Source organism: Oryzias melastigma, linkage group LG4 (genome assembly GCF_002922805.2).
Source record: "Oryzias melastigma strain HK-1 linkage group LG4, ASM292280v2, whole genome shotgun sequence".
NCBI lineage: Eukaryota > Metazoa > Chordata > Actinopteri > Beloniformes > Adrianichthyidae > Oryzias > Oryzias melastigma.
Genome location: NC_050515.1, coordinates 22,513,000 through 22,540,142, shown reverse-complemented (window position 1 = coordinate 22,540,142; position 27,143 = coordinate 22,513,000). Strand labels below are relative to the sequence as shown.

The following is a 27,143-nucleotide window of genomic DNA, read 5'->3' as shown; positions in this document are numbered from 1 at the left end:
ATAAAATTGCAATCCAAATGCACTAAAGGTAGAAAATATAAAACAAAAACAGCATTGCAAATAAAAGAAAAATGCAAAATGGTGTAACACAAAAAGTGGAGGTTTTAAAAAAGTATGAATACTCTGATTTTAAAAAAAATATTTGTTTACAATGCACAGAGGTATTTATTGTTAGCAGTTTGGAAAAATCTACTAAGCCAACCTAAAGTTTTACATAAATAACAAACCAATTCCTGGATAAAAGTCAGGTTCATCTGTTGATTTGTGTTAATAATTAATGATATACATATTTTTAATTCTTAAAAATAAAAAAACTAATCAATATCTAATTTCATATTGACATGCATTAATTTGTATCATATCTATTTGGAAAATTACAACTGTTAAGGTTCTGTTTGCTTTTATGGATTTATTTGAAGCTATCACACCCATAATAGTTTTTATTTGTCATTCTACACATTAAACTCACAATTGACTTTAGATCTCACAGCAGAATTTTGATATAGTTTAGAAAAGTACCGGTAATATAACTCAGAATAAAAGTCTGTTGTATGTTTAAACTCTATCAGCCAATAAAAAGTGTCTTTTAAAAATCAGAAAAATTCAGTAGTTCCCTCAGGCCTCTTTAAGTGGTTGTTTGTTTTTCATAAAAGTTAAATATATAGTTTACAGTGTACTTTTACATAGTATTTACTTATTACATAGTGGGGGTGTGCCAAAATCTAAATATTGTGATAAATTGCGACGGTTCGTCCTGCGATTGATTCTCGATGAGTTCTCACCAAGTATAGATCTTTTACTTTTGTTTGAAGAGGCTGAAAAACGTTATATTCGTCATTCTTTGGTGAGACGTTCCTTTGGAGGTAGACAGGGGGCACACGTTGCAAGACTGGATGTCTGTTTATTTTTATTATTGTTAGCACTGAATTTTACAGATAATTCCAATTCAGTTGGTGTCAATGCTTTTCAAAGACAGTATTACTAATTTCATCAATGTTGCACTAAAGAGTCTTTTATTTGTTGCACAAAATAAGACGCAATTTTTTTTATTATGATTGTGTTCAAGCTAAAAAATAAATGGGTATATATTTTCCTTAAAAAATATCTGTTCTTCATTATATTATGAGTTATTAGAGATGATTTTGACCAATTATTGCAGTATCGCATTATCAATATTGTATCGTGTATCGCATCGTATCATGAGGTACCCAGTTATTCCTAGCCCTATTACATAGTATATAGTAGCATATGCTATAGTAGGACCTTACCTACTGTATTGTAGGTAAAAAAACTACTTTTATTTTCTGAAATTATGACTTTTTAGGAATATTATACAATCTTGAATTTAAATTAATCTTTATTTAATCAGATTTATTTGCATTTATTTTTTGTAAAATGAATCATTTTAGTAATGTCATCGTACATACTTAAAGTGTAATGTTTATTTTGTATTGGAGTTTCTTCAGGATAGAAGTAAATTATTGTCATTATTTTTTTCTAAATTGAGTTCTAGCTTCAGATATTGTCCTTAAAAAAAAATAAGGTTTTTCTTTTAACAAGTGTCTCAAACGTCGATCATAATTTAAAATGTACTGGTACTTGAAATACATTTGCAGAAAACCCCCAAAAAGTTGCTATTTTAACAGTTTTGGTTAACTCTAGCTGTCTTAGCCCTTTAGTTTTCTCTGGAGAGCAGAACAAATGAAGTCATCATATTTGTTTTCAGCAGTTTGGTCACACAGTGAGTGAAGCCGTCAGCCTCCACAAAGAGTTTTGTTGTTGCAAACAGCCGTAAATGTCAAAATCTGCTTACGAAACAAATGACCTTTTAGGTCCTTTTCCTCTTTCACCGTCCTTTGCAAAAAAAAATGTTTTCACCTCCATCCCTCCATCCATTTTTCATATCGTGGAATCAAGCTGTCAGACTCTCCTGGATGAAAAACTCTGGAGTCTTCATCTGGCTGACCCCCACAGCTCCTGTTCATTCACTTCCCTCTCCTCTTCCTCGGCCCTGCAGCTTTTCAGAGAAGAACGCTTTCAAAGTTCACACAAAGTGCAAAGTGCTGCGGCACTTCCCAGGAAAATTGAGGAAAACTGTGTGTGTGACGGGGAAATTCCCCAAACACGCATCACCAAATCTCCGGCTTGGCAGCTCATCCCTCATAAAGTGCGTGCGCTCGTGTGCGTTTGTGTGCATCAGATCTCCCGCTGCCACAAACTGCTGATGCTGCACATCTCAGCAGATGGTAGAGGACACACACAAACAAACGCAGCACGCTACATTCATCACACATGAGCACTTCCCCAACCTCAGTCGACACAGGCCGCTCCTTCACCTTAACCTTCGAATGTCAAAATCTTTGAAAAAGACCAATTTAGAAAAAAAAAAACAGAAGCATCTGAAGCCCAGAAGAAAGACCCACTGATGACTTCACTGCAGCTCTAATCCCTGGCTGTCTGTCATGAATGCTTTCAGAGCACAAAACACCCCATAATTACAGCCTGCAGATGTGACGGGCCGTTTAACGCCACGCCGGTGTGCCGTTAGCGTCTGACACCTGCTGGTTCTGTCAGAACCCTTCCTGTCGGTGCGCTCACTCCGCTTCAGATGCCTGTCCTGGTCACAGAACCTCCATTAGGGATTCATACGTGTTCATAAAAAGTCAATGCCAAACAAAGCTGCAACATTTTAATAATGGGGGACTAATGAAAATAACTTTGGTTTGTTTGGGCTTGAGCAGAACAAATGTGCAGCTTTACAAAGACATCATGCCGCTGCACCAGGAGGCCTCATTACGGTCTCCGTCTGTAATTTGCTGCTACGCCTTTTGTCATCACAGGCTCAGTCAGCGGCGAGCGTCAAGTAAACAACAAAGATGAAAAAATATCTGAGCCTGACTGGCTGGTGTGTCTGAGGTGTGAGGACTGCACATTCATTTCCTCTATTTCCCATTTCTTCAGGGGACGGGTGTCGCACTTTAAGAGCAAATTACTGTCGTCTCCTCCTGAATTTTTCGGCGCGGCATCAACCTCATAAAGACTTAACGACGCCGACGGCGGGTTCGTTTTTTAATCTCAATTAACAAGCGGCTAATTTGTCAAACCAGCTCGTTTCGCAGATGTCTCCAAATGATCTCACTGAGAGACGGATATTTCAACTTAAAATAAGGACAGCAAGTCGTCTGCAAAAAAAAAAAAAAACTAAAAAGCTTTTATACACATTTCCAAAAAATCTGTTATCAGAAAACCTTAAACATGCTACAAGTTTTCTCTTATAAATGCTTTCCATCAAGCATGTTGTTCCTCAAATGATTAAAATCTGCAAAAATTATAAGTATTTGACAAAAAAATTGCATAATGAAAACCTGGTAGTTGCTGAACCTGATTTAAATCTATAATGAAACATTTTAAGACTACGGTATAAGCCACAACACCAACATTGTGCAGTGAAGTGAAAAGATGAGATTTGAAAATTAAAACTAGAACGCTAAAACAAGTTAACCTTGAACCGAGTGGACACTCTTGGCTATTTGCACCTGGCTCCTGTTTCATCTTGTTTTCAAATGAGCTTCAACCCAGAAAGTGATGGTTTGCTAATGGATTAAGAATAGTGGAGATCAATACTTTTGTTGTACCTCTTTTGTGGCTTTGACAAGTTTAATTTATGCTCTTTTTATTGCTCTGATGATTACTTTAGCATTTCCAGCAAAATGTATGAAATGACATGTGCTGAAAGACTCAGTCAAGCATAAAATTATGTTCTTGTGGCACATTTCTGATGATGGAGGACATATATAAAGGAATTTAACCCTTTAACAGCTAAGACGTCACCAGTGATAATTTAACACAAAATCTTTAACATACTGTAACTTTTCAACCGTTAACATGATCAATTCCAGTAGATTTCAAAACTTCAAAATCTACTGGAATTTTGTCGATCGTGCCAACAACTAAAAAATTACAGTAAATTAAAGAATATAAACACCGGAGTTCCGGGGTTAAAAGATATCAAGCTCAAGATTAGTATTTCTTTTTTTAAATTGTTGTAAGCAGATAAAAAAAAATAATAATAATTTGAAACGTCTTTTAGCAGTGACTTAGAAGCTACAATCAGCAGTTGACAAGCTACTTGCTCCTCTCCATTCTGATGCATCCACTTCTAGACAAATAGATCTATCTACGTCTTTGTTTTCCTCGTCTGAGCTGCATCTGAAAGAAAAACACTATATGGCTGGATAGCTCAAATACTACTCACCATTTTAGTTGCACTAAATTGGTTTAATTACTAATTTAGTTGATGGATGACAGGAGTTGTGGGCAGGCTTACTCCGTGTCAGCAGTCATGGCCACAACTTGAAGGCGAATTTCTAGGTTCTCCTGTCGCTCTACAGAAACTATGTCCTAGAAAACAGCACAGGTTTTTTGAATTTGGCTCGAAATGGCATCATTATAAATAAAAGGAAAGTGGGGATGGTTGTAAAATAGATGAAAAGATGATCAGAGTGAAACTCTGCTATATGTATTTTTACTAAACATGCCAGAGTAAATGGAAACATTCGTTTTGAGTGGATGAACACGTTGCTGCTTCACAAACTGTTGTTTACATGGGGAGTTTAAACATATAACAGTACATTATGGTGTTTAGTTTTGTTTCGTTTTTTTTAGGAAATGTCAAATATTTTAGTCAAATGATAGTTATAGATTATTAACCAGTTTTGCAACTACCGGTATGCATTGTTGAAGTGGCTTTTGGTACACATCATCCCCTGTGTGATGCATGTGTGTGTTTGTGTAAATGTAGCAGCTGCCGCCTCAGTGAACATGTAACATGAATTCCATGCACACGCACAGATGTGCAATGCAATCGCGGCACTGCTGGAGACTTCTGTCATTCCTGGAAACAGCAGAGTTGATGATTGTGAGCTGAGCTGTGATGGACGCAGCTCGGTGCAGATGAACATCTGCACGTTTTTGTGTTTAGCGGTGTGTGCCCTTCACTGTCAGATGGCGACGCTGCTCCGACAAAGTCACTGATTTGAGTTTGTTTGTTTCCGCAGCTGCCGAGCGAGCAACAGGAAGAGCCTGATCGTGACGTCCAGCACCTCCCCCACCCTGCCACGACCACACTCGCCTCTGCACGGACACACAGGTAACAAAAAACGTACACAGAACACACTCCTATCTGACACAAGAGACCTGTATGGATTTCTTTTTAAAGGGTGTGACCGTTTCAGCATGAGGGACACTTAATGCAACTCATCATCTGGAAGCAGCATTTTTCTAGTTTTCATTATTGGAAATCTATCAGGTTTTTATCCGTGTGACAGCATCACTCTGACATCTGGGAAATGAGAACATTAAAAATTGATAGAGAGAGAGATGTTTAATCCATAGTCTTGAAAATAAGCCACATTACAGTTTTTTTTTTTTTTTTTTTGCTCACACTGAGCTGGAGATAGATAAGCACATAGTGACAAAAATATGACATAAATCCCTCAAACCCAACAGCAAGCCCTCACATCCAGCTGCCAACGTGAACATGGAGGGAGGAGACGGAGGACAAATCAGTCGGTGATGGAGGGAGAGATGGACAGATGCAATTGATAAAAAAAAAAAATGCAGTTATATTTGAGAGTGAGGAGAACACACGTTCGGGTCTGCATTTTTACTGTCATTACTTTATAAAGGAACAGTGTAAATTCTAAAAAAAAGTAAAGAATTACACATGTTTAAAAAGCCAGAATTTGCCAAAGGCTAGTCTTAATCTGTTGTCTACTGGCCATGATGGAAAATGTGTAAAAAAAAAAAAAAGCACTCATACCTATACAGTATGATACATAATACATACACAAAGTCTAACTATACTATTAAGATAAAATATGACAACACAACAGGCTTATCATTGTGTTTTTATCCGTTACAGTTTTAACAATCACCCGTATGGGTGCTGTGGGTTTTTGGGTTGTCCAGGTTCATTGAGGGTCGTATTAGAGAAGAACGACCTTATCTTAAGAAGACCACACGTGTGTCATACAGCCATCTCAAGAGCCGTTGTTGAAAATGGCACGTCCAATATTTTGGCATGTGGTAAGTGTAGGGTTGAGCGATGAAACGATAACGATATATATTGCAAAATAACTTTTTTTAGTTAGAAAAATGAGTCTATCACGATGGACTCTTATGCTGATGGGGTCGAAACTAACACTTGGCCGTCGCAAGCATTTTCTCTTCTTTGGCGAATAAAAGTTAGCGAGTTAGTCGCCATTTGGTGAGTAAACGTTATTTTGGTTTAGGTAAGCAAGGTAAACAAACACATGTTGATGCTGATGAAACAGCGGAACATGCAGCAGTTTTTGACAAGATTCTGTCAGAACCTGAGGATAAATCTGCTTCACTTACAGCAGCTAAAGACAGATGAAGAAAAAGTGTTGATTTGTAGGCAGAGCCGTTGTTAGATACTAATGCCATGAAAATATGATAGAAAATACATATTTCAATCTAAACAATCTATTGATGATTACACTTTTCTCTTATCAGCCACAGGGAATTCAAATTTGACAAATATAGTTATTTGGTTTGTATCGGGATATATATCGTTATCACCTGGTATGAAGAAAAAAATATCGATATAGAAAATTCTCTATCGTCCAGCCCTATATCATGAAGTATTTGTAAGGATAATGTAAGTTGCACGCACTTGTGACATGAGTGTTGATGTACGCCTCTCTCTTTTGCACCTTTTGACTCTCATGTCTTCATTTAAGCATAAAAGTCAAAACAAACATGTAAACGTCTGAAGTTGATGAGTTTTAACGTATCATCAAAAATTAATCAAGTATGACTTATTGAGGATTGACTTTCTGTCAACCTAAATTAAATCTTAACTTTAAAGTTTTCTGGTGAGAAACTGTCCAGGAGTTTTAATGTTTAGTCGACTTGTTAGAGTCTGTTATGTCTTTTATGAGCTATAGCCTTAAACCGCAGACAGGCTGTGTCCTCACAGTACATCAAGTCTGCTTTTAAATCAGCTCAGGAACACTGCAGATGTTTATTTGTAGAGTTTTTAACAGACCATAGTTTTGGCAGCTGACTCAGAGGATGGAAAAAGCCTTTTATCATAATTTGAAGATGCCGCTCCTTCTAAACCTCAATACGGATCTTAGAATAGAGCTGCTATTTAAATCTCTGGTAATATTTCCTTCACTAAATAAAAAAAAAAAAAAAACTACTTTAAAGTTGCTTCTTCTGTTCCTCCTGTCTTTATACTTCCAATTACTAATAGGAGACTGCTTTGTTTCCACGGTAACTCTTGTCTGTTTATTTCCAAGCTGCTGCTGGGAAACTGAATATACCAAATATGATAAATGAAAATGTTTGCAGGGGTAAATTTCTTGTGTTTGGGCTGGAGTGTTCAGGTTTTACCCCAAAGCAAGCTGGATGTCATCAGCACTCTCACTTCCGGAGCTGCTTAAAATGCACCAGTGGGAGCTGAATCTTTCCAAAGCTATTTTCCTTTTGCCCCCAGCACCCCCAGGTCCTGAATATAATCATACTTTCAATCACTCAACCGTTTATCACTAATCAAACGGCGATTCTTCAAAGTCTAAAATCCCGGCTGGCTGATGAAGGCCATTCCTCTCAAGAGCAGCTTTCATTAAATGTTAAAATTTCTCGTTTCCTCTCCATTTTTATTTTAATTCATTTATTTATTTTTTCTCCATGATGGCGCAACACTTTCTGTTCCTCTCCGCTCAGCCCAAACTTTCTCCTGGTGACAGACAGGCCTGTCTTTCTGAGAAAAGGTCATCGGTTTGCAGATTGGCAGCTCCGTGTGTGCTCTGACTTGTGATGAATTCTGTCAAACAAATCTGCCTCTCATCTTTGTAATTGCACCGAGGGGCAGACACAAAGATGGCTCCTTTCTGCTCACTATCTTGTCACTGGCTCGCTTCTCTCTGTTTCTTTCCCAATTATAGCTGAAAATTTGTTATCCCGCCTCACCTTCCCTGAAGGCAGCGGGCTACAAAGCACATATTACATTTTCATGTTTCTCATGAGCTGGAGCATTTCTTAGTTTCTCGCCAAAGTAGGTCATTGACTGTAGTTTGGAGCTTGGAGAAATCTAGAAGTGAGCTTTCTGCTGTTTGAGCCTTCATGACAACACCTACCAGACAGTCCCAGCTGGAAATGTAACATCAATCTGTTGGTTTCATTCTCCTGACTAACAACACCATGTTTAAGGGAAGAAAGTATTACTAAGTCTACATTTTTTAAAGCACTGGACAGTATAAACAGGAAAACAAATATTAGTGTGATGACTAAATTATGTTTTACTCTTAATATTTCTCCAGATGATGTTATCAATGTTGGTTTTGTAAAACATTTAAATGATAGAAACCTACAAAGTCCTGGACATGAAATAAAAATGAATAAACAAACATTCTCTAGTATTAATCATTTCTGGTCACAAATTCATATTTTTGTGCACAAATTAGCATTTTGTGGCCACAGGTTATCATTTATTAGCATTTTTTTGGCAAAAATTATTATTTTATGGGTTCATATCAGCATTTTGTGCACACAAATTAGTATTTGATAGATGCATGTTAACTCACCTGTTTGTTTGTTTTTCATGCATTATGTTGCAAGTTTAATGGCCTTTAGAATGTCTAAAAGCAGGTCAAACTACACCAAACAAGGCTTCCCTTCAGCCTTGTTAGTTTCATTGGGTTCATTCAAGTATTTTTAACATCATTTCTCAGAGCAACACAGACGGGTGCTTATGTGGAATAGATTACCAAAAGTTCACACTAAGCACATGTGTGCAGTGTAACAATCAGACCTTGGTGTCTTTTTTTTCCAGCCTTATACATGCAGCAGAAAACTGGCTTGTGAGACAACTCAGACTAACAAGCAGCGTGTTTGACTAACGACTCGCGTGCTCACTGGAGTGTGTGCATTCCTGGTCTTCACTGCCAGCCTCGAAGGCGCAGGCTCCCATCCCAATGAACGCAGATGCTCCTATTAATATTTGAGTCCGTGCTCTCTCCAGACGCTCTGCTGACAAAAATGTATAATTGATGCAGAAATCTCCCCCTGTTCTCAAGCCCCCCCACCCACCCCGACTCATCTGCGTTCAGCTTGTCATCCCTCAAGCCTTCCCTCCAATCATTTATTAGTTACACATCCCCAAGCATCCACTTTCACCGCAGAACCTGGCCTTGAATGTCACACAACTCTATATTTACAGCCTGTTCATCAAAAACCTCTGATTTATTCATCTGGGAGCAGCACCAAAGACTCCGCTGTAAATCTCCTCACCTGTCCATCAACCCTATCAGGATCATTTTAAGCTGACCATCCGGAGCAGCAGGTCGCTCAGAAATAATGCATCAAAGCCAGCAGATGTTTAAACTCCACTTCCATTCATTTTTAAGGTTTGCAGTCAGTCTGTTTCAACGCTGGAATATAGGGCACCTTTATAATAAATACAAAGGTATATGAGTTATTAATGAAATAAAATTGAGAATGTTAAAAATTAGACTCTTTAGATTCCGGTTGAGGCATTGCAGCCTCTGGACCTGCTGACACTTTAGTTTGGTGATGTGGTTAGGAAACAAATGATGTCATGTTTTATTGGTGTTTATAGGTGCTTCTGCTAATTGCAAGTATAAAGGCTTTTTACAGCTCAGGACAAACTATTGACAACAGACTTTTTATTGTTGATTAATGAACCATTTATACAAACAAGGATCCTGACTCAGTGTTTTTTTCATATTCTCTTATTTAAAACCGCACAGTGTGCTGAAATGTCTAAAAGAGGATGTTGACTTTATTTCAAATTGAAGACCCACACTGGGGAAAATTTAGTTTTTAGTGCTTAACATCATTTTCTCTTAATGGGGGGCAGATATTTAAAAAAAAATAAGTCTAAAATTTAATTTCGGAGTATTTCTTTATTCAAGTTGTTGTTAACCTTTTAACACCAGAGACGTCGCGGATGATGCTTTAACACAAAATTTTTAACATACTGTAACTTTTCAACAGTTAACATGATCAACATGATCAACATAGTTCCAGCAGATTCTGAAGGAGAAAAACAAGCCACTTTTGGCCACTGCTGGAACTATGTTAATCGTCTTAATGGTTTAAAAGTTACAGTAAATCAAAGAAACATTAATATTGGACCTCTGGTGTTAAGACGAAAACATTCTACATGGAAAGAACTCATTTAAAATGTAGAAAATACACTCGCTCTGAGCTCTCAGCAACAGGAAGGTTGGGTTACGCCGCGCCAGTGGTTCCGCCCACAACTCAGGTGGATTTCTAGTGAACTTCTGTTGCTTTGCAGAAACTATGACCTAAAAATATTAGGATTTTTTTAATTTAGGATAAAAACAGCATCATTTAAATAAAAGTCCACTTTAGGTCAAAAGATGATGATACATTTTACAACAGATTAATCCTCCTGTAGTGAGCAACTCATGTATTGCATCTCCTTTTTTTGCTGTCATTTGTCTTAAAAGCCTCAATTATGGGTAAAATGAATTAACAGTATATAAGAACAAGACTGAGTGACCCCTCCCTCCTGGCATTCCAAGCAGGAAGTAACTGCTGGTCCCAGAAAGCCAAAATCCCATAGACTTCTATTGAGAAATAAACCGATATGTGATTAGTCAGAATAACCATTCTTGTCTGTACACCTTTTTAAATCATGTTCTTGCTAATCCATTTTTTTTCTAGCAGTAAAAGATATTCAAATTATAAACTGCCCCATGCTGAAAGTTCAAAACCTTTGATAGATTTTAAACCAATGTTTACTGACATTGTCTGCTCCAACATGATGGAGTCCATATCTCACATACAGTGGTGATTGAATTGACTTCATTTTGTTATAGCCAGAAGTAAACCATAATCTATGGGTGACGGTCCAGTTGTTGTTCAGTCATTGGTAAATGTTGCTGTTTTATATTCACTTTTTATAATAGTTTTTCACTCTTTCTGCAAATTCAAGGTCTCTAATTGAATAATTTCACAGGAAGTACGGACTTCTTTGTCTTTAACTGCAGCTTCCACATTTGTTTTTAGTCTTCCTGTGTTCTCGGAATGATCAATCGATCAAATTTTGCTTTCTAATCTTCTCAGAAGCCTTTCCAAATTAAGCACACGGGAAAAGTGTTACACCTAAGCCTAAATCAATGTCTTTCACAAGAATGTTTGTTCATACCTTATGGAAGACAAAAACTTTTCTTTGAAAGACTTAAGCTGCAAATTTTCTACCCTCATGTGTGTCTTGCAGGCACCAGCCCACTGGACAGCCCTCGCAACTTCTCCCCGAACACAGCCGCCCACTTCTCCTTTGTTCCTGCACGCAGGTGAGACGACACACCCTTCCTGTGGACTCACCTGACAACTGTCAATGAATGAATGAATGAATGAATGAATGGCTAAAAGCCAAAGTTTCATAGCAGTGAGGAGAGCAGCACATACACCTCCCACACCAGTCATCCTGCCTTCACTGCGACTTATAGCTGACATGATTTCTGCTAAATTAGAAGCTAACAAAGTGTGAATTAAAGCTGGAGTAGATGAGCTTTTCTGCTGCCTTTCAAATGGAAATGTTGAAGAGATCTGAGCTGCTGCTGATAAGGAGGAGGATGATCACTCTGAAGCTGCCACTCAAACCAGGATTAATAAAGCTCTCGTCTGTCTGGCCTTTCGGCTCAGATTACTCAAGGAGTGAGTGTGTGTTGTTCTTTTTGAACATTTGTGTGTGTGTGAGTTTTGTTCTGCCCACCTGAAACACACGAGTGTATTTTAAAACCCACACCAAGATTAAGAGGTATTAATATAAACTCATTTTGATGATGCAGAGAAGAAAATCAGTCATCTTGTCTCTTTAAGTCTTCGTTTGAAAGGATGATGTTTCCATGGTAACTTGTCCTCTGCTGGGCTGAACCTCTCGTCTATTTTGATGACAACATCGTCAAACATTGTTGGGTGCAGCAAGAAAAAAAGAGCATTAGTACTGGTTCGAATTGAAAATCCATCACTGTCCTTCTGACGACCTCAGAGCTGCAGCCACTCAAAGCTGTGGGAACGCTGACACCACCTGGTGGGACTTGGTATAGCAAGCTGAAGACGAACTGTCTCCACTGACACCGAAATATGATGGATTCAGAGGCGACACATTCACTCTAATGAATTAACATTTGGTTTTAGACTTTTAGATGAACTATTTCTCTTTTCTTATTCAAGTTTTAATGACATAAATTGTCAATTTTATAAAGCACAGGACTTAAAGATAAGGAAAAATCTGAAGCAGAATAATAGCACTGCAAGGATATGTGCTTTTTATGCTCAAATGTAATGAAAATTAGTTCAACAATACATAAGCACAAATTGTTTTTCTTTTGTTGCTTCAATATAGGTTTATTTAATATTTGAACAGGTACGGCTCTCAGTTTAAAATGTTAATATTAACAAATAAAGCTAATTTTTGCCTCAAATTTGAAGCCTTTTTTGGGCCATTGTTTTGTGTTTGATACCTCTCCATGGCACGTGTGTTAGATGGTTTTAGTTTACACCAAATTTTTTAAGTTCATGTGAGCTGTGGGGGTGATAGCCAGAGACCTTAAGTTTTCTTTAACAGCCTTCAGTCGTATGTGAGTTGCTGCTTCGTGCTGAAAAGTTTAAAATAAATCTAGACTAATAAAATGTCTAAAACTGTTACGGTGGCCAAAATTAAATGTGTACCAACTTTCTGTGCCTTATTGATCAGAATGTGGGTGTGGTCTCTATATTTTACAAAGTCCACTTCAATAAAAATCTTGTTTTACATTTTTTTTCAATGTATTTTTGGCGTCTGTGACTTATAATCTGGAGTGACTTATAGTTAATAAAATATTGTATTTATTCAAATAGTTATTAATCAGGAGCATGCGAGTAAAATACCATTTTAAAAATATCCTATCTGTCATGTAGAAAATAAAGTAGGAGAGCCGCGAGCTCCCTGCTCCATCCAAGAACTCAGTGGCAGATTTGTAATGAACTCCTGACACTCTGCAGAAACTATGTTCTAGAAAACTATACTTTAAAAAAATGTGGTTAAAAATGTCATAATCATAAATAAAAGACAACTAGGAAATGCTTTTACTATAGATCAAAAGATGATCAGAGTGGGTCATTAACAAGTGAAACATTGCCACAACATAATACTCCCACTACCATGCTTCTGAAAACTGTAATTCTTATTTTCCAATCCAAACAAAAGGAATCCAATATGGGGGTAACTAGCACAAGCTGTGCACACTGGTGTCCTTTAAGTGAGATTAGCTTATTGATTTAGAAGATGATCTTTGTTCCTCTTATCCCATTTCTAATTGTTTGAGCTTATCTGGGATTTTAAACAGGATTGATATGGAAAAAACGTTAAAGCTTTGATGCAAATGTAGTGGCAGCAAATATAAGGCATTTTTTTCTGCTTGGAAAACTCAGAAACTCGTGGGATTATGATAGTGTGTGTGTGTGACAGTTGCTCACAGCAGTAAAAGCAAACCCTGTCTTGTCTCCCTTACAGTCATGGACACAGAGCCGACAGGTAACTCCTCAGACCTTCTCCCTCCTCCTCCTCCCTGTTGCCTCCTCTGTCCTGCATGGCTGAGCACACACATCAGCTTGCACTCTGCACAGCCTCTCCATCGCTTTGCACACATCACCCATTGATCTGCAGACAGGCTGTTTGAGTGCAAAACGGCTCACAAGAGCTGCATTTGAAAAGCAGAAACTCATGCTACCAACCTTGGAGTAAAAACTTCTCACTTTTGTTCTGTTAGCTTTCAGAAAATGCTTTCAGAACTTATTGCCTATAAGTGTAACACAATAAACTAAAGGTGTCACCACCAAACGACTGAATCAGTTTGATATATATTCATAAGTTCACAATTCAATTGAATCCCAATGGACCACAACTTAAAGGAATATTGTTTTTGGTCGAATTTCTTTTTTAAAGCCAATTCATGTGGTTATTAAATCTGTTTTCATATAACTAATGACTACATTTGAATAAAGGTGGAACACTGATTGATGAAATAATAAGTTAATGCATTAAGTTCTAGCAGAAAAGCTTTTTTGTCTGACGAAAATACTAGGGGCTTCTTTAAAAGAAAAATACATTTGTGGATTTAATATTCAATTCAAATTAAATTATAAAACCCCTAGACATTTGAGCTATCTTGAGCAAATTATTATTAAGAGATTGTTCTTACAATCCCTCGTCAGTAAACCTCTGGGGAGTGACCACATTGTGGCTTTACAGCAACTGCTCTACAGGGACTGATCAGCCAAACGTCTGAGATGCAGAGCAGCAAAACTCCATCAATCATTTTTTTTTTCTTTTTTTTTTTTTAAAGCAAAACACGACTAAGGATTAAATATTATTAAGAAAAGGCGATTTAATAAAACATATATATATATATGATTTTAAAAAAGTCAAGTAAGAAGCCAGTTTGTGCACCTCAGTAAAGACTAGAGTGTGGGGTAGGGGCATCACGGGTACATTAAACAACGTGTATCTTACATTATCCTTACAAATACTTCCCAATACACTTACCACACACACTACAATAATATGATCCATTTTCATGATGTCCCTGAAGGCTGTACCAGCCTCAATGGAACTGCAAGACCCACCGCTCCCCTCTATGACCGTCCACGGGCCCGAACAACCCAAAAACCTGAGGAACCTTCACAGGCCAACCCCCATAGGGGTGCATGTGACTAAGACTTTAGCAATTAGAAGCCATCTTGTCGTGTGTTTTCTGAATCCTCGTCAAGGCTCATGTGCGTCTGGACAGACAACTCTGAAGAAGTAAAGTGTTAGTAAAGAAGTTCACAAAAGTCGATCTTCCTGTTTTTAGCTTCAGAACGAAGTTTTTCATATTTAAAAAAATAAAAAGTAAAATTCTTTTTATTCATGATGACACTGTGTGTGTGTGTGTTTGGGGGGGGGTCATTGTTGGCTTAACTCCCTCATGCTCCATTGAAGCTCAACAGAATCTCAGAGGACGCCTCTCCTGGTCGTTTCTGGACCTTTGACTCCACGTTCTACTTCTTTTTTCCCCCTTTTCATTCTGCTTGTTTCTGGCGAATTTTATTTATTTATTTTTTTGTTCTTTATGTGACGACGCTTCATCTCATTTATAACCGCTCTCTGGTGATTGGAATCTTTCATCGCTCGGCTTCATTTTCACGTCTGTTTTTAGGACGGATGGCAGGCGCTGGTCTCTGGCCTCATTGCCCTCCTCTGGATATGGCACCAACACCCCCAGCTCCACCGTCTCGGTAAATGTCTTTGCTCTATTCACACGAATGTCTTTTATTATGAGCTATGGGTCCCCAAACGTTAGAAATTAATTACCTCTGTTGCACCCGGCTTTGCTGCAAAGCCCCTAAAGCTCCCCGCGCTGCAGTAACAGCTTCTTCTCCTGCTCCTTCCCTTTCTTTAGCTGTTTTCTGAGCCTCCAGCAGTTTGTCTGCACATCACTTTATTTTAGGATACAACTCTATTTGAAAATCAATCACATTGGATTTTCTTTCTCTACAATATTCATTTGGGAGAATGTTTTTGTGCTTCTATTAATTGGAGGCAGTCATTTTTGACGTTTAGGAGATGTGGCAGCATCTCTTATTAAAACACTTTGCTGGTTTGTTCCAGTGTGCTGTCAATAAAGTTGAGAAATTAAATTATTGTCTTTATTAAGCCTTAGATGAACTTCTCAACTGATTAGAGACAACTTTTGCTCATTTCTTCCAGCCCTTGGTACTTTTGGAGATTTTGATTATTTAGGAGAAACAATGTGTTGCTTTGTTAGAGTCAGATTTTGATTCAAATTGGGAAACTAGAATCCCTTCTGTCTCAGGAATCAGCTCCAGACACAAGAATCCACTTTTTTTTTTATTCCAAAGGGGTAGCTTTCCCCCCACGCTGCTCCTTCCCCTCAGCCCCAGCTTCTCCCCAGCAGTAGCTCCTGAGCTGGTTGTAATCTGTGCTCCCTCTGTGCTCCTCCTCTCACAGTCCTCCTGTTCATCTCAGGAGAAGCTGCATCAGCTGCCCTTCCAGCCCACGCCGGACGAGCTGCACTTCCTCACCAAGCACTTCAGCTCCGAGAGCATCACCGACGAGGAGGGCCGCTGCTCCCCCGCCATGAGACCGCGCTCCCGCAGCCTCAGGTAGGAGCTCCCAAGTAAAAGCACTCCAGAATGAAGACCCTCTTGTGGTTGGTTTGGAGGATGTTCAAAATTAAAATAATATAAAGGATAAACAGAGAGAGGACATTGTGGTGGTTAATGTGAGAAAAGAGGGTGCAGACGATGGTTTGGAATGGAGAGAGGAGCTGAACGAAACCCCTGGTCTCTGATTTTTTAATCTTATGTCTTCAGCAGGATGAACTTAGTTTATCAAACCCAGCTCTGTGAAGTCTCTTGGCTTAAACACTCCAAAGCTTACAGGACTGCCAGACTGCAGAATCAAACGTTCACAGATCTATAATCCAGAATGTTCCTGGACGTTCAAAAAAGAACACTGTTTAGATCTCTGCGCTGGCTTCCTGTGACTGTCCTCGTCAGATTCACACCGCTTGACACTCGCCTACAGCGTGGTTACCTCAAAGCTCCTTCTTACAAAAGCTGATCCAGGTCCACAGCCTTTTCTGTTATCTGTGGTTGGCCGTTGACAGGTGACTGATGGGCTCTGTTCAACACACAAACACAACATTGCACCCATAGAACCATACAACTGTGTGTGCATACCTTGTGCAGTTGAAACCCAATTTAAAGTTTTCCCCCATTTATCACATGGCATGCATTTCATAAATAACCTGTCTGCAAAGTCAGATAAGTGATGATTTAAGGCAGTTAAACTCCTCACTACACACTTTATACACTTTTCTTAGACTGACATGAACATTTTCATACTTTTCTTACTTTTTAAAGCTTAAACATTCATAAAAAAAATAGGTCAAACTCATAGAATGAAAACAAAGATCTGATTGCGATGAAAATTTATGTTACTCCACCGCCTCTTTTTACAGGAGACACAGTGTAGAAGAGATTGACAAGATCAATAGCCAATCAGGATGCAGAACATTTGTACATTTAAAAAACAAAAAAAGCTTGCAGAAACTCTGAAAAATAAATCAGCGTTAAAACAACACTGCAAAAGGTCCACTGAAATATAGAGAGCGAACACTATATTTAAAAAAAAAGCAAGAAACTGAATTTTATTCCATTTATTTTAGAATTTTTTTAGCTTTGTTTGTAATGTCCTTCACTCTCAGGTTTCCTTTAATAAAAGCTTTGGTAAAACTAATGTGAAAGTGAACAAATGTGTCTAGAAAACTACCTTTGACTGTATTTGAGAACTGGATAGAGTAAGTGTGACATCATCCATAGAAACTGCCTTACTTCTGGTTCCAACCAAATTTAGTCGCAATTTTTTTTGCAACGAAGGATGCCACCACGTGGGAGCTTCACATTGTTAGTGAGCAGTGATTGGTCCATTGGTATGAGTCATCGTTTTTTATGGCAACCAATCTCGCCAATCAAGAGTGAGCTTCTTGGAAGGCCATACCCCCACAACTTAAAAGCGGGCTTGGAAATATCTATCAATCAAACGTTATGAACATCGACATGAGACCACTTACTTTTATTAAGGCATGTAAATCGTCAGTTTATAACTTAGATACCATGGGCTACAGAGAAAATATAAAATAATTAGGATTAGTAAAACAATGTAAGACGAAACAATATTGGAGCAAGAATGGCTATTCTGACAAATAGAATGACATTAATAGCTGTTTATTTCTCTATAGAAGTCTGTGGAATTTTGGCTTCTTGAAACCAGTGGGTACTTCCTGTTTGGAATGTTAAAGGGGAGGAGTCACTCAGTCCAGTTCTCTTGTACAGTCTATAAGAGTCATGAAACATAAACATGTAGTAATGGGTCATATTTGCCCTTCTCTATGCAGAAGCATCACTACGGCCCCATATTTCCATGTTTGTAAAAGTGCTAAGAAAGTCTAACCTGGAATCTCTCTAATTTTTGTTGAAATCTTTAACTATTCCTGAACAAACTGCTTCTAGTCCTTCGACTGTGAGCTCTCTGCCTCCAGCATGAAGCTGTTAGTCGTATCCTGATTGTTCCAGAGGAGCTCCCCTCCCTTTTTCATTCGTTTCTCGACTTCCTCCAATGATTAAACTTTAAAGAATCACCACAGAGCTCTAACGGTTTTTGTCCTGCAGTGCCAGCATGTGTTCTGTAGACTTGTTGCGTTACTCTTTTGACTTTTTAACCCATTTTAAACTTAGTTCATCCAATAAACCGACATTAGCATGCTGTCTGTGTCAGCATGAGCTTGTCAGTCTCCCAAAAGGTCAGCCTTTCTTCCTGTGACTTTTCCCTTGACAGCAGACGTTTACTTGTCCACCTGTGGACGTCTCTCAGTCCATCACTCCATCTGCAGCTCAAACATTCCTGCTCATCAAAAGCAGTTTATTCGACCTCACCTTTTCCTCTCAGGCCCTGATTGTTCAGCTCATCTCTTCCTCTCTGTCGTTTTTGTTCCCTCCACTCACACACTGGGTCTCCCTCCTTCATCTCTCGCCTCCTTATCTCCACGGCTGCTCCTCTGCAGACAGATACGGAGCTCTTTCATCCTGTGAGATGAAAGCAGGCGAGCTGGAGCTGCGTGGCGTGGATCTGGTCAGAGTCCTGCTGTGTCTCTTGATTGAAGTTGGGCTCGGTGTGTGGAGCTTCAGCATCCCAGTTACAGGCCAAAATAAACCTGTTTGAAAGCAGAATGAAATGAAAACGATCACCAGGGCAGTTTAAATAAAGAATGCTCAAATGTCTATAATTTAAACGTTCAGCCGAAGCAGCAGGGGTGATTAGAATGCTGTGCGTGTCTGGAGAGCTTCTTACGGTTCTGATAAACTCTGCAGAACTGCTGCTAACAGAGCAGCTCCAACTCTAGAGATATGTTGAGGAGCTGCGCAGATGAGAGGACGATTTACAAAGAAAGAAAATAGTCTGAGAGGAGGAAGATGATGATTGTGCTGGAGAGGCATGTGTGAGAGGAAATGAACATGTCCTACCAAGAACAGTTCTATGCTAATGTCATGGCAGGAGAGACGCTACGTTCACACTGCCTTAAAAGCACGCACGCTCAAGCAGCCACTTCCAAATGAAAAATCGCTGTAAACGGACGTAAACAAGCATTTTGGGCTTCAGCATTCAAAATGCTTGCATTCACATGTAGTTACACACGTTGTCACAACCGTTTTTGGGCTCTACATACAAAACGTGATCCAATTAACACATTGCAAGCTCAACCAGATCAAACTTTAACTAATCAGGGACTGATTTGGTATCCATGTATGGTGGATGTCCACACTGTAGGCCAGGGGAGGGCAAACTATGGCCTGGGGTCCATGTGCGACCCGTTAAACCATTTCATCTGGCCCGCCATATTGGAATAAAGTCTATTGATGATCCATGTTGATGTTTTATGTTTCCCTGTTACGTCCCTAGATTGTCCACTACAAATAAACTGACTTGTGTTTTGCCGCAGAAAGTTATTTTGCATTCATGTTGTGCTGGAAGATGTGTTGTTTTTCTCATCCATGTGTGTGTTTTTTGGGTTAGACAGTCATTTTTTGATCATTCTAACACAACAGTACATCAACTAATTGGTGCAATTATCACTAAAATAGGAACAAAATCCACAGTTTTTAAATAAAAAAATGATGTTTTTGTCCAGGTTACATGTTGTTTTATTTCTCATATGAGGTCGCCAACCAAAACAACTCTCACTTTCTCCTTGAGTTTAATTGTCGCTACTCGCTCTTCATCATGAGCTCAGCTTTACTGAGCCTCGCTACACACATTCTTGATGAGCCTGCTTCTTAAAATCTCCCAGTTCCACTTGTTGCTGCGAGAATATCCTTCTGCTCTCCAGCTCCAGCCAATGCTCAGCTGGGGGCTGATGAGGAGGATCAGCTCACATGATGCAGCCTTCATCACTCTGGCAATGATCTGTTTTGGCCCAGTGTGAATCAGATGGCACGGATGTGATCCTAAAACTCTGCCACAGTGTGTAGAAGTCAATAATTAGGAGGGTTTCTGGTAATTGATTAAAACAGAGACAGATCTTTCTTGTTATTTTGATTTTAATGTTGACTGTTTTGGTTTATTAGAGTTACGGTTGCAAGTTTATTATTTGTGTTAAATCTGACATTTTGTTAGGTTATGAGAAACAAGTAAAGAAAGGGATGTTCATTTTTGTTGTCTTGGAAGAAAAACTGCAGATGATCATTTAGAAGCTAAAAACACCTTTTCACATTTAGAGGATGGGTAAACTTTCTTACTTCTGGGCCTAAATGGCTTCTAAAACTTTACAAAAGGACCAGACCAGGAGCGGATCCGTGGTGTGTTTTGGTGATTCCCCTCATAAAAGAAAAGAAAAAACACGGGATTTGCATAAAAACAAGCCCTAATCTTGATTGAAAATTACTTTAAGACTGAACATTTTTGAGTTTTTAGTATCTTAAAACTGTCTTTTGTTCTCATTTTAGTTCCATTATCACCAATGGGTTTATTTTTCTCAAGGAAAAACTCAAACTCAGGGAAATGCTGCATTCATGTGGTGTTGAAATAATCAGAAAAAATGACTGTCTGACTTGGAAACCACTCATGAATATTGGAAAAAAAAAAAAAACCTTCAAACACCACATGAACACAGAATAACTTGTAGTGCACCATCTGTGGGGAGACACCTGAACTACAAGGAAAATAAAACATTAATATGGATAATTAATTCCAGTGTGACGTGCAAGATTAGATAGTTTAACGGGCCGCATATGGCCCCCACGACATAGTTTGCCCACCCCTGATTTAATGATGAACCTTAGCATCATTTAGGTTTATTTAGATAAATAAGTTATGACGACTAATTTACCAAACAAAAACCCAAATCATGCTTCCAAATTGTGTAAAAAGGTTGATCTGAGAGCACCAGTTATAGAGGATTTTCCCACATCGTGCCTTGCAAATGGATGCTTTTAAATACACTGATCTCCCCCAAAAAGACAAACAAACAAAAAAATGTGTGTGTTTACATTCAAACAAGAGTGCATGTTAGTACTTTGGTCTCGAGATAAAAATCTCTTAAAGCTGAAACGGAATTTTTCTTCCTCATTACTGAAGATTTTTGCAGCCTTTCCAGTGAGATCATAACTGTGAGGAAGTGATGCTCTCACCCCCCTGCCGTCCGCTTCTCTGTCATGCTCAATTAGGCCCCTCATTTTCTGAGCCCGCCGCCGCAGTATGGCGGAATCAATGTTATTTTACCATCACACATACACACCTGAGTTCCCGCCAGCTCCCCATCTGACCGACTGTCTACACTGATTTACTTCAATTATCCCCTTTACCAATCAGCGCTCTGCGTGCCGGGCCCTGTGGGCCCTCTGTGGTCCCCTCTTAGACAGAAATGTGTTCATCATCCAGAATGAAGGAGCAGATCATGTCTTTATCCAAACTTTCTAAATTGCCGCTGAAGAAAATCAAAAGAATCCCTCACAACTTCTTTCAGGGCGATCGTTTCTCAAAATAACGACCGAGATGTTTTTCACGGAGAGTGCCGCCAGGCGATTTTTATCTCCCATTACAGCAAAAATATAGCCATGTTCTAATTAGCCTTTGTCTGAGAGTCTCATGTTATCCATCCCGGGGATTCCTCTCCGACCTCCACTGGAGAGCCCCCCCTGCCTCCCTCCCCGCCAAACGGGAGATTTATTTCAATAAAGACTCGAGCAGAGGAGAGGAATAAGAAAGCAAAGAAGATCTCGTGTGAAAATTAAAGAATGTACAAAACAGCCCGAGGCGCTGAATCCATCTGTGCCGAGCCTCCGCTGCACTTTCTGAAGCTGCTGGCCGAGCCGCCCAGGATCTGATTGATTTTCTCCTCCCAGACATGAAAGAAGACTTTCACAGTCTATGAACGACGCTCGTCTGTAGCTGGAGATGGTGTGTGAGCTTTGGAGTCTGCTCTTTGTGCCCCACATCCGTTCATCAAGTCTATAGAGCCCATTTATTGTCACCGTCAGGAGGATCTTTTACAGCAACGTTCTTTTCTTTGAATCTTTTGCTGCTTTCAGAGAAAGAATCTACATTGTCTTTGTGTTACAATTTTCCAAAAGTTAGACTAGAAATGCTATTTTTTCTGTTGTCTTTGTGAAAATAACAAGGACAAATACTGTAACAGCTTGGAGCCGAAAAGAAAAGAAAAGAAAAGAAAAGAAAAGAAAAGAAAAAATAAAGCCTAAAAATAAGTTTCGCCCTGAATCATAAAACGAATGTTAGTGTATTAAAGTAAATACGTTTTGCTTCAAAACCATCCAACACGGCCTTCAAAACATGACTAATGCATTCAGAAATGCACTTCCCCAAAAGCAGCCTTGCAAAAGAAGCTAATAATTAATTCTGAATCTCCTGAATATTTTTAATGTTGGCTATTATTTTCTTTATATTATAGAGAACAGATTTGATGAAAAGATTTATCTAAATCTGAATGGATTTGTTGGAGTTTGTTGCATGTTTTTTTTTTTTACTTATCACCAGCTCTTGCACTCAATAATTTATTGTAAATTTGTGCTTTAACTTTGTAGAATCTAAACTTGAGTTATTAACCACCAACTATACAAGGAAAAAATGTGGCTGCAATTTTATGCTTTTTTTCCACACTTTTTTTGAACTGGACATTTTTTTTTATTTTTTTTTCAAATCAAAAATGTTTCATATTTGCAGGAACAAAGCAAAGCATTATCTGATATAAATCAGAAAAAAACGCTGGCACAAAGCATCCCTTACCCTCAAAAAAACAAAACATTTTTTTAATCCAGACAATCAAAATACTGTTTATGTAGACACATTTAGTACTGCTGCAATTAACCACGAAAATTCACCACAATGTAACCTATAAAACAAAAAGAAACAGTGTGTGTGTGTGTGTTCACCTGTGTGTGCCTTTACCTGTCACGGGCACTGCTGCCACGATGACAAACTGCCGGCATGATGTTGGCTCGTGTGTCACGTTCAGACTCCTATTAAGCAGTTAATTGGAGTCTGAGGTGCCGATGGATGACTTAAAGAATGACCTCACCGCGCCGGTCATGTGATCGGAGTGTGCACACCACATGTGCGTTGATGACTCATTCTGGAAAAGCAAAGTCTAGAAAATTTCAAAGATTTTCTCTTTAGTGATAGATTTATTTAATTTAATTTTAAAAAAAGAATGAGCTGTTAAAAAACAAACAAAGATTGTCATCTTATTTGGCTGAAAAACTAGGAAATTATATATATTTTTTCTACCTGCTGAAGGGGTTAGAAAGGGGGGCAGTGTTGTCACCATTCTAAATTGATGGAATAAATAATGCAGCAGCGACCTGCATCTCTGTGGATTAACTCCGTTCTGGTGGAATTTTACACAGGCACTCACCTGTCATCATCTCACGTTCTCCTGGAAGTGAGATACGGAAAGGTCAAGGATACTGCTGCTGCTGCTGTTTTGTCTTCCTGCAGAGAAAGGTCGAAACTGTTTGGGGAGGGGGGGTCCCAGGAGAAGGAAATTCCGAGAAATGAAGTCTGCTGAGTGAAAGATGGATTTCTATCATGGTGAAGCTGGTCCGGACTGAAGGAGACATCACTGTCCATCTGTCAGAGGCTGAAAACCCCCAGAGACTTGAGGCAGTTACTGCAGCGAGGCAGAGAGGAGCTTCAGCTTGTAACTGACAGACACACACTCCCTCGAGCCGGCAGACTGCTACCGTCTTCGGTTAAACTGTGTCCGACCTGCTTTTCTGCCCCTCTTTCTCACTGACCCAGTCATTCCTGAACTCTGAATCGGTTCGGCTAACACGCCGGAGAGAACAGCTGGGCTACTTTGGAGAAAAAAGAAAAACATATGTAATATTTCTACAAAAGTATTAATTAAATCTCATCACAATCAAAGTGCTATGACATTTCTGTGCTACATTTGACTGACGCAGTCCAGACAATCTTTTATTTACAAACTATTGAAGATCCACTCCAAAAAGAATTGTGGGTCTAGTGTTTTTTGTTTTCTACTGACAGAGAATATATATAATGAAAATTAAACTTAAAATTGCATTTTGGGGAATTTCTTTATTCAGACTGATATACATTTAAAGAAAAAGATCCTATTTGTGACGTAAAAAATATGCTGGGCGGGCCGCAAGCTCCAGGCTATGCTCTATTTTAATGTATTCACTTGTAGACGACTAGATTCATGTTTGTTTTCCTCGTCTTAACTGGAATCTGGCTCAAAACTGTACGGCTGGATAGCTCCAACATTGCTCATCATTTTTGTTGCACTGATAATTTTAGGTTGGTGGTGTGAGAGGATGTAAGCTAGTGGGAGAGATTGAAAACAAATAGATGATGGGATATGGGGGGCAGGGCTTACTCCACGTTAATGGTCCCACCCACAACTCAGAGACAAATTTTTAATAAACTCCTGCCACTCTGCAGAAAATATGTCCTAGAAAATGACACGTTCCTTTATGTTGGCTAAAAAAATCTTCACTTTTACAATTGATCAAAAGATGATTGGAGAAGGTTTACGATAAAACTAACAGCATTATATAAAAAAAAACATGTTGTCTGTGAAACTAAACAAGGAACCTAATATAGGATAAAGATATTCGAGTTTTCTGTTTTTACCTGATTTTACCAGCAATAAAAAAACAATAAAAAAAAAACAATGATTGTATGTTTTTTTAAGGCAGATAATTTAAAAAAACTTTAAATTAAAATGAGGTGTTTCCATCAAAGGTTATATCATATCAATCATGTCAATTTAGTTTTTTAAAACTAGCAGAAATGTCTCCTGTGAAAACCAATTTTGGCAAAATGTTGCTGTTGCCATAGTGACATAAAAACTTCCAGAGTAGGGGCTAGCATACTGATATGAAGTGAGGTGAGTTTGAGTCACCTTTCCAGCCATACTGCCTCTGAATTCAGATGCACTTGTGAGTTTGTTGCTACAAATCTTTGAACCAGAACAGACTAGATTAGAGGAGCTTACAGCATGCACACGTGTGGAAGGTCAGATCTTTGTTTCTTTAGGGAAACAAAAGTCCTATAAAAAATGCAGCTTAAACATATTATGCAAAAATTAAAATGTTTTTGCATTAATATTAGCTTTAAGACCTGGACATATCTCACTGTTTCATCACCTTTGTCTGGTTTCAGCCCCGGGCGCTCACCTGTGTCCTTCGACCATGAGATCATGATGATGAACCATGTGTACAAGGAGAGGTTTCCCAAGGTTAGTCCAGAACACACAGAAACAAAAAGATTGTGCATGCATTCATTATCTTCCTTAAAAAGATCTTATTTTTTTCTTTTATTTTTTTAGACTGCAGTGGGAAGTCTTTGCATTTCCTGCAAACCATCCCGTCAAAATATTCTTTTGTACCTAATTGGGATCTAGTAACATTAGAGTATTGATTTAAATGAATGAAATGTTTTCAGGCTTTTATATTTTTTTTTTGGTTTAAAAGCCTTAGTTTTCGTGTGTAACGCTGTAGTCTCTTTTTGTCCCCGACACGCACCTCCTGTATGACTCATCCCGCTCCCCCCTTCATTTCTGTCCCCCCAGGCGACGGCTCAAATGGAGGAGCGTCTGGCCGAACTGCTCGCCTCGTCGGCCCCGGAAAAGGTCTGCCCGCTGGCTGATGGGGTCCTGAGCTTCATTCACCACCAGCTGATAGAGCTGTCCAGAGACTGCCTGGAGAAAAGCAGAGAGGACCTCATCACCTCCCGCTACTTCTACGAGCTCCAGGAGAATCTGGAGAAGCTGCTGCAGGACGTAAGTCACTTGATTTGCTGAGGTCGAAAAGTTTTCATGTAGAAATGACACTAAGCATTTTTATTAATAGAAATAAAAAAAGAGAACAGCTTACAAACAAGGAAACAGACTTGTTTAAGTCACCTAAGTTAGTTAAAAAGTTAGTTAGTTAAAACTGTATATAGATTAGGGTGAGGGGTGAGACCACAGAATTTTTCTTCTACTCACTCCTTTTCAAGCACAATGTTTGCTTTACTTGTGTATTTATATTTTTGTAGTTTTTAATTCTTATATTTGTATTTTAAATCCTTATGTTTATTTTCATTATGTGTTTGTGTTTGAAACAAAAAACAACAAAAAAAGAAAGTCATTTAAAATAAAAATAAAAAGTTAGCTCCACAAATGAGAGAAAAGGTCAGATATATTTTTTGAATGTCTTATCTTTGATTCCAGAAAACTGGTTTAACAGAGAACAACAATTGATATTTTGACAATATTTGAACTTAATAGAATCACCTTTATTTAGTGTAAGCACCATTCAAAGAAATAGAATTAAGAGCAGCAAGCAGAAAAAAATGTTATTCAATGCAAAACTTTATTCAAAATGTTGCAACAAAACAAAGATAATATTGAAGACAAACAATAAGTTGCACTTTTTTTGTGTGGAGTGGAGACCTCTGCTTGAAATGCTGCAGATTTGCATCCTAGTGCAAAGATACTGACTGACTTTGCTCAGGGGGGTCTAGCCAACACCTTTTTCTGCCACCATCAATGTGTAAACGGGACTTGTAACTCCAAAGCACCCTGAGCTTTAATCAAATTAGGAAAGTGCTTTATACGTAGTCGCCACTACTTCCATCAGCTAGTACTTGGCTAACATCTATGCTTAGCAATCTGGCTAATCGACTTTTTTCCTTCTTTTTTTACCTTTATTCAAATTTATTGTAGAAAAAAATGATAAATAGCACCCAGCAGCAAGGAGGCGCTGAGATCTGAAATTGTCTTGAGAGTGCTGTTCGTCCTCCCGCCTGCAGAGGCACTGTCTCAAAAAACTTCAGTCCTGAGCGCTTATTTCTAAGTTGTATAATTTTGACAAAATATATTTGTATGCAGAGTAAAATATTGAAAGTTTTTTAAGGTTTAGGTTGATTTATTCTGGAATAATATTACTGCCTGTTTTTATTCATAGTAATGTTAAAAAGTTACATTTTTAAA

At 38.6% G+C, this 27,143-nt stretch overlaps 1 protein-coding gene across 8 annotated transcripts in view; it reads left to right on the top strand.

Annotated features, from left to right (window-relative positions):
• Positions 1-27,143, top strand: part of mast2 (microtubule associated serine/threonine kinase 2) — a 169,870-nt gene that overhangs the window by 122,858 nt on the left and 19,869 nt on the right. For 4 of the 8 annotated variants that reach the window (XM_024278300.2, XM_024278303.2, XM_024278306.2 and 1 more), the window contains 7 exons: positions 5,058-5,149; positions 11,300-11,375; positions 13,580-13,600; positions 15,264-15,342; positions 16,076-16,230; positions 25,331-25,406; positions 25,740-25,949. In XM_024278300.2, coding sequence (XP_024134068.1) covers positions 5,058-5,149; positions 11,300-11,375; positions 13,580-13,600; positions 15,264-15,342; positions 16,076-16,230; positions 25,331-25,406; positions 25,740-25,949 — 709 coding nt within the window. The remainder of the gene's footprint in view (positions 1-5,057; positions 5,150-11,299; positions 11,376-13,579; positions 13,601-15,263; positions 15,343-16,075; positions 16,231-25,330; positions 25,407-25,739; positions 25,950-27,143) is intronic. The other 4 variants (XM_024278302.2, XM_024278305.2, XM_024278301.2 and 1 more) reach the window with 3 other exon arrangements.